This window comes from Lampetra planeri, chromosome 1 (assembly GCF_965212315.1).
Source record: "Lampetra planeri chromosome 1, kcLamPlan1.2.h2, whole genome shotgun sequence".
Classification (NCBI taxonomy): domain Eukaryota; kingdom Metazoa; phylum Chordata; class Hyperoartia; order Petromyzontiformes; family Petromyzontidae; genus Lampetra; species Lampetra planeri.
Window position 1 is genome coordinate 27,785,652 of NC_136107.1, and position 13,881 is coordinate 27,799,532.

Here is a 13,881-nt window from a genome sequence, read left to right on the forward strand (position 1 = left end):
GAACAAGCATTTGTGATCCAGGCGGAATACGAACTGTGCGCGGCGCCAAAGCCTGCATGGTACCACACGCTATACACACCCGGGAGGGAGAGGGCAGTATAGCCATGCGCCTGCCGGAGGGGAGCTCAATACAGCCCTGGCTGATCAAGATTTGAATCGGCATCTTCCCCAAAAAATCGGTGCCAAGCAGGCAGGGAACCGCGACAGTGGACAAAACAAGAACGGGACCGTTCAATTTAATGTCATAAATTTGAATTTGCGCGTCAATCCGCCCGACTATGCCGAACCAGCCCTCGTTAGCGGCAAAACATGGAATGTCAACTGGCCGCAAAGAACGACAGGACTGGGGGAGTATGTTGAAAATGAGGTCCGAAATAATAGTCGCTGATGCACCCGTGTCGACCAGCACGCAAGCCTCAACCCCCTCTATGAATTACAGCAGAGGAACCTTCTGCCGCGGCGACCACCCTGTGGGCCAACTGGGACCACTGACCCGGTCCGAGCCCCAAATAATTACCGCTCTTATCTGGCTCCCCACTGCCCGATGCATGCCCGACCCGCAAAAGGTGATGGAGTGCATTTGCGGCGCATGGGGGCCGAGAGCATGAGGTGGCGCAACTTGCCGTGGGGTCGAGGGCGATCGCTGCTCCTGGGCCCGAGGTCCGGTGTTGCTGCGACGGGGAACCAGGCAGCCGGAGGAGACTTGGCCCCGCAGGCCGCAGTTTTAGCAGACAACAGATGACCCGCCAGAGCGCGGGGTCGTCCGTTCCTGGTGGTGCATATCCTCGCGAGGTCGGTAGTTGTTGGACCTCCAGCCACCCGTCGAGGTAGATGCGAAGGCCCGCTCAGGAGGTTGGTCCACCTTGGAGCTGCAGGCATTGGTCGTGCCGGCACAGGCGGCGATTGTCGAGTCCCGCTGCAGCAAGAGGTGCGCGTGGATGCACCGCATAGCGTGCAGGGAGGAGAAGTCGTTGTCGGCGGCCACCGGCAGAACAATGCGAAGCTCCCGAGCCAGGCTCAGGAGCTTCTGCAACACCAGGGAATCAATGGCCTCCTGGTCCATGCGGGGTTAGGCATACCTTGCCATAGCCAGCCCCACGCTACGGTACGCCAACGCTGACTCCGAGTCCGTCGGACGGCGGCCCGTAAATTTCCTGCATTTGCCGGAGGGCACCTTGTAGCGTAGAGCGATGCCCCAGCGGAAGCGTGATGAATTCGGCCAGGGCATCGTCATCCAATGTGGCCAGGAGGACGCGGAGCACCTCAGCCTCCGACCAGCCGGTCATCTCCTGGTGGGAGTCAAAGCAGCGTTGGAAGGCCGCCCAGTCGCCCCCGGCGGCCAAGAAGACTTGGAGCGGCAGCAGGCGCTGTTGTACGGGCTGCAGCCAGCCGCCCGTCAGCTCCGCGGGCCCCGTAGCTGATGACGCGGTAGCTAAAATGTCGCCCTTGGACAGCTGTAGCTCCGGCAATGACGGGACGGCTGCGGATTGGTCACCGTCTGGCCTGGATGTGACGCTCGCCCCGTGGTGCACCGTGGCGTCGGCGGAAGCGGCACCCGTGGCGGCGGGAATTTCAAAAATGTTGGCGGGAGTTGGAGGTGCGATGGCGGCGGCATCAGTTGGTTCCCGTGCCGCACCCTCCACCGCTGGTGCCACCTCCCTGTGATGGATGTCACTGATGATGGAGGGGCGGCACTGAGCAGCTCCGCGAGGCGGCAATGCGCCTCCTGCTGCGAGTGACACGCTAGAGGTGAGGCAGCAGGCGGCGGCATGGGCAGCTGTGCGGCCGGCAGCGGCTCTTCGCCAGCGGCCAGGGTCGCCGAGACCCCGGCCTCCAGCATAGTGTTGTCGCCATCCAGGCTCTGATTTCGACCTCTTCTTCATGTCTCCATGGCCATGTCTGGCACCAAATGTAGTGGATTCCAGGAGACTTACGACATAACTTGGAGGCAACACTTTTATTTACAACAATGTAACACAGCACCCCTTTACCCCGTTCTCTAAGGAGGTACAGCCTCCGGGCTAACATGCCCTATCACTCGGGGTAATCTAGAGCCCTCTGGCTAAGGGTGACCTAGGGGAGACTGGCTGACCCAATCCAGCCAAGGTACGGGTCCTGACCAGTGGTCCACGCTCGGCCCCGGCCCTTACAAGGACGTTGAGTCCCGGTGTTCCAGGGTCCTAGCCTAGCTGGTTCCTCAGTCTTCATCTTTGTAGCACTGCTTCGAGCCGACCTGAGAGCCGCCTTTTATACACGTCCCAGGGACTCTCCACCCCCGGTACTGCCCCATTTCTCAAACCTTCCAGGGGATCCTGGAAAGGCCCCCCCAGCCCCTCACCAGGGGTCGGGGACGGAAACCCGTCCACTCTATGGTCGGGCTCTCTCTCTATCCCCTTGTACAGGTTGGAAACCGCCTACAGACCCCTGGCCGTAACTGCAGGTAAGTGAACATAGGCGGTGTGCGCATACACTACACCTGAAATTACTTCTAACATCATGGTAACTGCTGTTACCTCTCACACTATGGTAACTGCAGTTACCTCTGACACCATGATGGGGGTAGAGGGTGATGAGGAAGGGGTCGTGGAGTGGGTCGTTGTGGGGTAGTCGTGGGGGTAATGGAGGGGATAGTTGAGGGGTAGTGGTGGGGGTAGTGGAGGGGGGGTGTTGGGGGTGGTGGTGGGGGTAGTGGAGGGGGTAGTGGAGGGTGTAGTAGAATGGGGTAGTGGAAGGGGTATGGTAGGGGGTAGTGGGTGGTTGTGGGGCGGTGGTGGGGGTGGTGGAGGGGGTGGTGGAGGGCGTGGTGGAGGAGGGTAATGGAGCCATTGCAGCTGCATGAGACTTTGGCTCATGCAGCTGCTATTGCTGCCTTGTTTACACGGTCCAGACCTCCCCAGATACCCTAGCTGTCAGAGGAGGTGTTCAGGCTGGCTGAAAAAAAGCCACAGGCCTATTCTCATCGTACAGCATTCCACATCAGGCTTACTGCATTCTTCCCTCAGAGATTCGGAGAGCTGTGAGGCACTGCAAGAATGGGTGGTGGTCGCGGGTTGCTGAAGAGATGGAATCTGCCTCAGTGGCCCGCGATCACAAAGTACTCTTTAATTCCATCAAAAAGAGCAACTTATAGTGCCACACCTATTACCATCATTAGGGGAAAGAATGGTGATCCAATCTCCCACCGCCAGGAACAGGTTTGCAGATTTGCTGAGCATTTCTGTGAGGTCTTGGGGAAGGGGAAATCCCTCGGCATGGAAAACATCATGAGGCAAAGTGGGAATGACCCTGCTGAGGCTGCGGTGCCTCAAATATTGTCGTCACCCCCGTGAGTGGCTGGCTGAGATGCCATCTGTTGAGGAAGTACTGAAGGCGATCTAAAGTCGTGAGACTAAGAAAGGCACTTGGCAGAGATGATCTCCCAAGCGAAATGCTGAGGGAGGGTGGCATTTGTGCACAGACTGCCATACATGACATCATAACAACAGTCTGGACCACTGGACGGGTTCCGCAGGATTGGAAGGATTCCCTGGTGATTTCCCTCTTTACGAAGGGGGACCACACAGACTAAAATGGCATCTCACGCCTCAGTGTGCCGGAAAAGGTCCTGGCAAGGATTATTCAACATCGCCTTGCCAGGCACACTGAGGAGAGGCTTGTGAAGCCCCAATGTGGTTTCAGGAAAGGGTGGTCTTGCACAGATGCCATATTTTCTGTCCGTCTGCTGCAAAAAAGGTGTAGGAAATTCCAACAAGATCTACATCTCTGCTTTATTGACCTGGTCAAGGCCTATGATACCATCAGTAGGCCTGAGCTCTGGGTTGTTCTTCGTGCTTTTGGAGTCCCTGACTCTCTGCTCACGATCATTAAGGACCTTCATAATAGTGAGTAGGCCCGGGTAAAACTATGTGGCTGGGAGACGGAGCCATTCCTTGTTCACCTTGAAGTGCGACAGGGATGTCCTCTGGCTCCCACATTATTTAACATCTATTTCGACCACATAGTTCGTGAAGCTTTCAATGGCTGTACCGGAGGAATTTGCATTTGGTACAGATGCAATGAGAGGCTGATCGATGCCCGGGTGCAGTCAATGGATGGCTCCCTATTGCTCAACCATGTTATGTATGCCGATGATCTGGTTATTGCTGCTCACTCAGAGGAGGAGTTAGAGGCGCTGCTGCTGAACCTGGAAGAGGTGGGTCCTTATCATCAGCCCGACCAAAACTTAGCACCTGCCTGGGTATTTTGTACCATCGGACACTTCACCACCACAACTCCCAGTTGGTGATGGGGCAGTTGTAGAGAGAGTGGAGTTTCCCATACTTGGGCAGTGTGCTGATGACCGGCTCCTGTTTGACCGCAGAGGTCTCACTCCAAATCAGTCAAGCAACATTATATTTTCATCGGTTGCGCAACGCTGCGTTAAAGTTTCCTGGTCTGTCGCTCCACACGAAGCTTCAGGTCTTCTCGGCCACAGTCATGCCCTCCCTTTTCTATGCTTGCAAAACAGGGACCCCCCTAATAGAACATCTTCGCCGGTTAGAAAAATTTAGGCTGGCCTGCCTACGATCCATCCTGGGTTTAACCAAGGGGGTGGTGGAGGGGGTGGTGGAGGGGGGTGTTGGAGGGAGGTGGTGTAGGGGGGTGGTGGAAGGGGGTGGTGAAGGGGGTAGTGGTGATGGTAGTGGAGGGGGTAGTGGAGGTGGGAGCAGTGGTGGGGGGGGGGCTTCAGTATCACAGTCCCTCTCAGAGTCGCAAGGCCACAGTAGATTCAGCCACCATTCAAATTTTCTGATACGATTCCCGAGTGTGTGGGTCACGATGTTGGTCCTGCCACTCTACTGTCAGGTGTCTCAACTCTGTCGCACACCAGGGACACGGCGCTTGCTTTAATGATGAAGAAATCACACAAAGAATGCACGCGGATATACATGCACACACCAAGAGGAACACGCAGACAGTGGGAATGATACAGATTAACAGGCACAAAGACGCAGGGACGGAGAGACAGGGAACGATGAGACAGAGGCAGAGAGAAGTGGAGAGAGATGGAGGGGCGTGTATACATGGAGAGCCAGAGCATGATGGAGTTATGAGCAGACTCAAAAACAAATATCCCCCGTGTAGCCTAAACAGACTGTTGGGGCAAGTGCTGTTAACAAGCGCCTATGAAGGCCGGCACGGCACATGAGGGGGTGGGTAGCCAACACCATGCCGAGCCGCCTTTGTCTCCCCAGTGGCGACATTTACACACTGCACCAGATACTTCTTTTAAGGCCGAATCGACCTAGGGGAGGCCCATGACCAGTTCAGATAATCGTCACCGGTGTTGGCCGTGGGCGGGAATCAAACTCGGGTCACCGGGTTTGTAGCGCATCGTAGCGCCGACCGCAACGGCACCACTTCACTACCGCAAACGCGTGCACAGCGACGCACTCCGTGGCGGTGCACAGTGACACGTGGAGTGTGGCACTGCCGCTCTCTACGCATCTCCTTGCACAACTCAAACACACGGTCGCATCCTACACAGATAACCCCTATGCTGACGCCCACTTAGCCACTTAGCCACTTGTGTGTGGAATCACATTATCGTGCTTAGGAGAGGAATGACACAAAGAGGTCAGTGACTCGTCGCTGGAAAAGTTGGACGCTCGGCCGTCTCTGAAACCCGCGGTCTCCATCCTGCGCAATCCTCGCTGCGTCTCTCACCTGCCGCAGTCGAGCTTCTTGATGTCGTCGACGCATCGCCGCACCAGCAGCTTGTGGGCCTCCACTTCCGCCGCCATCGTCTCCTGAGGCACAAGCGACACCGCGGACAGCTCGCACCGCGCACCGCCACTGGGGCCGGACACGCCGCCCGTCGACCGGCGCGCTCGGTTAATGCGCGTCGCCACCGGCGCGGGAGCGGCCCATAGGCTCGTGAGGCCTCTCTTGTATTTCGTAGGCCCTCCTCTAGGCCCTCCGTTCCACGTCCAAGTAACAGCGGAGCGACGAGTGCGTGGCCAGTTCAACACGCTGCTTTTCGTGGCCAATATGATCCATAATAGAGGTGTTTGGGTGAGCGTAAATTTACACGATCTCACCCAGAACACCTCTCGTGGGTAGCGCGGCCATCGGACTTCATTTGTGACTTTTCCACAGCAGCTAAAGTGAGGAGGAAAAATGTTTGAAGAGATGAGTGCAGTGATTTGTGTTTAATGAATTCCCCATGAGTGGAATGTGCACAGTCTACTTGCCTAAATAAATAAATGTTTGATGACTTCACCTGTCCCTGCGCCCTTCCCTCTTATCCGCCATAGGCCGCCTTAACCTAAATCAGGCCCTGGTCACGCCAAACAGCGCATCACCCTGATGCACGATGCACACAACGTGACACCGCTAGCGCTGTGCACGCATCGTCACCATCGTCACTATGTCGGAAAAGGCATTCCCTGGCTCGATGCCCTGGATGGATTCCTGTCTGGCTGGGTGCCACTCCTCTCCCAAGTGCACAACACGTGGTGGGGACGTCGTTACCCCCTCACATCTGCGTGGTGACGTCACCCACTCACATCTGCGTGGTGACTTCACCCGCGTCCAACAGAGTCAGGCCGGGCTCGTGAGAAGCGCTGACGTCGTCACGCCTCCCCACCAGGGACTTGTGACCAGTGCATGAGAGAGAGGGGACAGGGAGGTGAGGGAGGGAGAGAGAGTAGGGAGAAGGGGAGTAGAAAGAGGGGGTAAATAGAGGGGGTAGAGAGATAAGGAACGTGCTTCTTCGTGTTGATGTTTGTGTCTACGACGAAAGCACAGATTGATTTTGTGTCACAATAGGAAAATACGTAAAATCTTTCATTTAAGAAGGGGGGGAGCACATAAAGCAAAGCAAAGGAAAAAACAAAAAAAGACATGATGAACTAAGCAAAGTGCGGGAAGAGAGACGGAAGAGAAAGAGGGAGGGAAGGAGGGAGGGAGGAAGACGAGAGATGGAGATAGAAGAGGGCGGTGAGGGAGATGGATGAGGAAGAGATGAAAAGAGGGGCAGTGAGAGAGGGGCGGTGAGTGAGGGGCGGTGAGAGGGGGGCGGTGAGAGAGGAGCGGTGAGAGGGGGGCAGTGAGAGGGGGGCGGTGAGATGGGGGCGATGAGAGAGGGGCGGTGAGAGGGGGGCGGTGAGAGGGGGGCGGTGAGAGGGGGGCGGTGAGAGGGGGGCGGTGGGAGAGGGGCGGTGAGAGGGGGGCGGTGAGAGGGGGGCGGTGAGAGGGGGGCGGTGAGAGGGGGGCGGTGAGAGGGGGGCGGTGAGAGGGGGGCGGTGAGAGAGGGGCGGTGAGAGGGGGGCGGTGAGAGGGGCGCGGTGAGAGGGGGGCGGTGAGAGAGGGGCGGTGAGAGAGGGGGGCGGTGAGAGGGGGGCGGTGAGAGGGGGGCGGTGAGAGGGGGGCGGTGAGAGAGGGGCGGTGACAGGGGGGCGGTGAGAGAGGGGCGGTGAGAGGGGGGCGGTGAGAGAGGGGGCGGTCAGAGGGGGGCGGTGAGAGGGGGGCGGTGAGAGGGGGGCGGTGAGGAACCCGGGAGGTCGACAAGTCCAAGCTCAAGAAAGCGGAGACCAACGAAAAGAATACCCTGCCCATGAAGGAAACTATTGACCAGGAAAAGAGTCAGCCAGACGCGTGCGGTGTTCAGGAATTGCCGTGCCCTCAACATGTATCCCGTCCATGGCTCAAAAGGGGGGGGGGAGACACTTCCCTGTGAATTGTGATGGTCTTAGTTTGTTTTACGTAAAATAATTTTCTGTTTTAAAGCAATTTACTTTTCCCCCCTCCCCTTGCTACCAGTATGGGGACCAAACGGTTGGTTAACTTGTGGTATGGGCTTTGTGTTAATGCCCCTCTAAAATGCCATTGGTCTGTTGGGAGCACGCTGTGCAACAAGCTTATTTGTAATGTGCACTTACTATGAACATTAAACAAACAAACCGATGAAAACTCAAAAAAAAAGAGAAGGGCAGTGAGAGAGGGGGAGAGGCGAGGGAGATTGTGACGGCAAAGTGGGAGGTGGGGATGATGAGTGAGGATGAGCGATGAACAAGGAGGTGGGAGAGAGGCGTGGGTGAGATGCAGTAGAGGGAGGAGAGTGGGCAGAGGAAGTGAGAAACAGATGGAGACGAAGACGAGGCGAGACACGGAGACACTTTGTGTGTCCAGGACAGGCAGCAGGAAGGAGGAGACAGACGGGGCTCAGTAGGAGACAGGTTTTCGGCTGGCTCCGTGCAACTTCTACGCCAAACGCGCTGGAACCCCCTTGAGCAGCAGGCAACCAATCGGGGCGCGGGACGAGGCTCGCTGCCCCGCTCCGATTGGCCGCGCTCCGATCGCTTGCGCACTGATTGGTCGCCTCGCAGCGACGGTTTCCCAGTGGCGGTGCCGCTGAGATGGGAACGACGTCCACGTGGCTCGGTGTGCACCTTCATCTACTCTTGCAGGCAGCTCCACGTCACTATTCATACCCACAGCGGTAGTCGCGATAAATGTAATCGTTCACTATCGAGTCAAAGGAAGAAGGCTGCTGTTGTTGTTTGCTGCGTCAGCACTCAAACAGCAGCAAATCTCCGTCTCCTGTCCGGAATATAAACTTTGTATTGTTGTGGATGTATTACAGAGCGCCTCGATACAAGGCGTATTGCAACAATTATAACATTTTACATACGATGGGAGTGGTACCATTTTATATACGCCTACAGCACGCGCACCTACAGCACGTGCACCTACAGCACGCGCACCTACAGCACGCGCACCTACATCACGCGCACCTAAAGCACGCGCACCTACAGCAACTACATCACGCGCACCTACATCACGCGCACCTACATCACGCGCACCTACAGCACGCGCACCTACAACACGCGCACCTACATCACGCGCACCTACATCACGCGCACCTACAACACGCGCACCTACATCATGCGCACCTACAGCACGCGCACCTATATCACGCGCACCTACAGCACGCGCACCTACAGCAACTACATCACGCGCACCTACATCACGCGCACCTACAGCACGCGCACCTACAACACGCGCACCTACAACACGCGCACCTACATCACGCGCACCTACATCACGCGCACCTACAACACGCGCACCTACATCACGCGCACCTACAGCACGCGCACCTACATCACGCGCACCTACATCACGCGCACTTACAGCACGCACACCTACATCACGCGCACCTACAGCACGCGCACCTACAGCACGCGCACCTACATCACGCGCACCTACATCACGCGCACCTACATCACGCGCACCTACAGCACGCGCACCTACAACACGCGCACCTACAGCACTCGCACCTACAACACGCGCACCTACAACACACGCACCTGTCTACACTGCCTCTCTCTCACTGCTCCTTTCACTGTCTCCCTCACCTGTCCCCTTGTCCTGCTCACCTGTCTCCTTGTCCTGCTCACCTGTCCCGCGTCTCCTCCTCCTCACCTGCGCCACCCCAGCGCCTCTCACCCCTCTGGGGGATTTCCGAAGCGGCGCGGGTCCGGTTCGGGTTGAGAGAAACGCCGCGGAAATCCCCTTCGCCAGGGGACCAATCAGAGCGCGCGACGAGCCCCGTTGCCCCGCTCCGATTGGTCGCTACCTTGGCACGTAAACACATTCTGGTTGAATCTTGATTTGAAGCTGTCGTGGACTGCAGGAATTCATATGCTTTGGATGTTTCGGTAAAGTCACGTAGAACAAAAACATTTACAAAAAAAACTACGACGTTTCGATCGCAACACAAGCAATCGTCGTCCTCCTGATGAAGATTGCTTGTGTTGCGATAGAAACGTCGTAGTTTTTTTTTGTAAATGTGTTTGTTCTACGTAACTTTACCAAAAAACCCAAATAATATGTACACATTCTAATAAAATGTGTATTATTGAAGTAATACAATGTAATGGAAATAAACGAATAAACTGCACTGTCATTGCAGGATCATCGCTCACAATGTTTATTTAGGCCGGAAGGAGGAACCCGATGAGCTCTGATGCTCTTTATCACAGATATCCTGTAGGAGGGGTGGGTCAGAATGTTACAACAAACGATACGACCAGCGATAGGAGTGCAACGTATAGGAGAGGTAAGCAAGTCACGAAGAATAAATAAAAAAAAGTATAGAAGTAAAAACAACGTATAGGAGTATAAGTTGCAAAAGTATTAATCGGAGGTCCGAGGGAAGGTGGCTATTTTGTATCACAACATTGAAAGCAACACATCGAAACGAAATCATCGATGTTCAGTTATCGCATACATCAACAAAGAATATCAACAATGATGTAAAGCGCTGATGTATTGGGACCAAAACATCGACGCTACTGATGCGTCAGTGTTTTCCCTGGCGTCATTCCCAGCAGACATGAAGACACAAGCACGTGACTGGGGTAGCTACGGTCCCCACTGCTGCAGTGACGAGCCTCTGGCTTGGTGGACAAGGTCTGCGTGCCGAGCTGACGGAAGATGTTGGACAAATCTATCAGCAAGAAATTAGTCACTGAGTAGACAATTATCACACAAACCCACATTCGTCATTAACACTGCCTTTAATTTTTTTTTTTATAAAATAGGTGACGTTTCGGGCAATGGCCGTTCTTCAGGAGACACAAAGTGCGAGAGGAGGTAGAGTGGCCTAAGTGCTGTGAAGAAGGAGCATCGCCCATCCCATATTTACTTAGTTCCCTCTCCAGCCCACAGACGTATTGACGACTGCTGAGTCTGTGTCCATTGTGCATCACTGCCGGAATCAGAATCTTTATTTATCCTGGAGGAGTCAATCCGATGAGCTATGAAGCTCTTTGTCGCAGGTAGAGCAGCAAGTTAGGACAACAACAAAGAAACTGCCACGCGGCTTCAAACAAATAATTTGTCCACAAACCCTCGCTGTGACGTCACTGCCGGGCAGCCCTCGGGGGTCTCCACTGGCAGGTCACGGGGTCACGTGGTCGACTCTGAGCGCCCGACACAAATCACTTTGGCAGAGGTGATTTGTGTCTTCGATCCTTACCACCTGTGCAGCGACAGCTCGATGTGTTCATGCGCGGTGTTACTGAGGGACGACTCCCTGTTGCCTTGCTGTGGTCTGGGACTGCTGCTGTTGTTGTTGTTTTGCTGCCTTGCCCAAGGTTGCGTTCACTGTTGACAGATCGGCAGTAGTGTATGTACTGATGCAATGTGAACTTCTATACTTTATGTAGTTGATTTATTTTTATTCACTTGTTTACCTTTCCTCGACTTTGCACTCATATCGTGTTTAGGATTGTTGTTGTAACTCGCTGACCACGTGTCCCTACTGGGCATCTGTGACAAAAAGCTGCATAGCTCAGCTGATTCCTCCAGGATAAATACAGATACATACTCTGAGTTAGCCACACACACACGTAGATTTAACCACACGTACATTAAACCACACGTAGATTTAACCACACGTATAATTATTTGCACGTAGATTTAACCACATACATTTAATCACACGTAGATTTAATCACACGTAGATTTAAACACACATAGATTAAACCACACGTAGATTTAACCATACGTAGATTAAACCACACGTAGATTTAACCACACGTAGATTTAACCACATGTAGATTTAACCACACGTAGATTTAATCACACGTAGATTAAGCCACACGTAGATTAAACCACGTAGATTTAATCACATGTAGATTTAACCACATGTAGATGTGATCACACGTAGATTAAACCACGTAGATTTAACCACACGTAGATTTAACAATACACAAACGTGGTGCAGCACTGCGCACATGAAGCGGGAGTAACTGACAAACTAGCCAGATGTTTGGAAAAACTAAACATCCGAGTGAGATTTGGCACGGTACATAAAATACAGAAATTAATATTTGGTACAAAAGATTAATTACCGAAGCTATCAACAGAACGTGTGTACAGGATTAACTGGACGTGGTAAATGTGATGTTGGGCAAACAGGACGAATGCTCAGTCCGAGACTAAAAGAACATAAGAGAAATATTAAATTATCCCAAATACAATTGTCAGCAGTAGCAGAACACGCGTGCCAACAAGGATACTCAATTGATTTTGATAATGTTGAAGTTCTGTGCAAATAATATATTATTTAAATGCATGTCTATAAAGGGTAGCATACTTCAATAGGGGTTACCGTTGGTACACTATGCATAATGTACGTTGACTCAGTAACCTCCCCCCCCCACTTTGCGCAAGAACGCAGAAGCATGGTCACCACATCTACGCCTCTATATAAGGAACGAAACAGTAAGACTTCTCCACAAATCTGGCTGTCGCCTGATGAAGCTAGTTGTAAATACTGGCCAAACGTCGTACTCAGATTGTATATGTTGTGGATTGGCTCTCCAACACACCGGTGTGCTGTACTAGTGACTAATTGGCACGTTCTGTTTACGTGACAACCCTTACTAGTTGGCTGTGTCGGATGGTCATGGGTTTTAACGACACATTTATATATTTACGCGATCTAACCCAAAAAACTGTTATGGATGATATCGGTCGCGAAAGCCTACGTGTTAATTCTGTAGCATGTGGGAACCTAATAAACCATTTTACACAGGTGCCTTTATTATTATTCTAAGAAAATTATTATTATTCTAAGTGAATTAATTATTATTCTTGTTTAAGTGAATGCTTATTCTAAATAAATGATTAATCTTATTCTAAGTGAATGATTATTATTATTATTTTAAGTGAATGCAATGGCGATCAGAGATTGGACCGCGAGCCCCACGTGCACAGTTGGGTACGGACTCACCACACGTGGAGATTTGGGGCTATCTTCTGGGCCAGCAAGCTGCATTGTACATTAGCTCCCATAATATATAACTTACATTGATTTGACTTGAATGACAATCGATTGACAGGAACTAGCTAATCTTAACTGACTGTTGATCAAATTATTGCCGGTCATGAAAATATGCACAATTAAGACTTTGATATTAAAGTTCATTTCAATATGTAAAATACTTATCTAAAATGTCAACACTGACGCTCAATCCCATGGACAGAGCAATTCAGCTGCCGTGTTGTGACGTGGAGAGTGTCTCTGATCGCCATTGTGTCACGTGGAGAGTGTCTCCAATCACTATTGTGTCACGTGGAGAGTGTCTCTGATCGCCATTGTGTCACGTGGAGAGTGTCTCTGATCGCCATTGTGTCACGTGGAGAGTGTCTCTGATCGCCATTGTGTCACGTGGAGGGTGTCTCTGATCACCATTGTGTCACGTGGTGAGTGTCTCTGATCGCCATTGTGTCACGTGGTGAGTGTCTCTGATCGCCATTGTGTCACGTGGAGGGTGTCTCTGATCACCATTGTGTCACGTGGAGAGTGTCTCTGATCACCATTGTGTCACGTGGAGAGTGTCTCTGATCACCATTGTGTCACGTGGTGAGTGTCTCTGATCGCCATTGTGTCACGTGGTGAGTGTCTCTGATCACTATTGTGTCACGTGGAGGGTGTCTCTGATCTCCATTGTGTCACGTGGAGAGTGTCTCTGATTACCATTGTGACGTGGAGGTTGTCTCTGATCGCCATTGCAGATACGCAAATTGCCCTTCTGAAGAGGACTTTTGAAATTAAGTTTTGCCGGTTCACAAACCCCACCCCCTCCCCCTGTGTTCAGCTGTTGTCGAGTCGCCCACTTCTCCGGAAGACAGAACACAATTCATAGTCTCCTACTCAACGTCTCCGAACGTTTATGTTTTATTGTTGTTGTTGTCTATTCAGCCAACCTGTCCCTCCCCTACCCACAAGGATTCAGGACGGGAGGAGAGGGCACAGGGCGGACCGGCTACACTTGCAAGGTGTGCATGTGGCCGTGTCATTCACTGCAGCGCACCGCCCGATGAACT

General features: G+C 53.0%; 2 protein-coding genes across 5 annotated transcripts in view; both read right to left on the reverse strand.

The window, feature by feature from the left end:
• The window catches only part of LOC144720851 (uncharacterized), a 92,153-nt gene extending 82,605 nt beyond the window's left edge, over positions 1-9,548 (reverse strand). The window contains exons 1-2 of one of the 4 annotated variants that reach the window (XM_078597945.1): positions 9,420-9,548; positions 5,707-5,789 (exon numbers count right to left, since the gene is read on the reverse strand). In XM_078597945.1, coding sequence (XP_078454071.1) covers positions 5,707-5,783 — 77 coding nt within the window. In that variant the 5' untranslated portion in view covers positions 5,784-5,789; positions 9,420-9,548. Of the gene's footprint in view, positions 1-5,706; positions 5,790-6,548; positions 6,572-9,398 lie in introns of those variants that run through there. The other 3 variants (XM_078597969.1, XM_078597952.1, XM_078597961.1) reach the window with 3 other exon arrangements.
• LOC144720878 (uncharacterized) overlaps positions 1-13,881 on the reverse strand; it is a 213,370-nt gene that overhangs the window by 82,605 nt on the left and 116,884 nt on the right. The gene's annotated exons all lie outside the window — the stretch shown is intronic.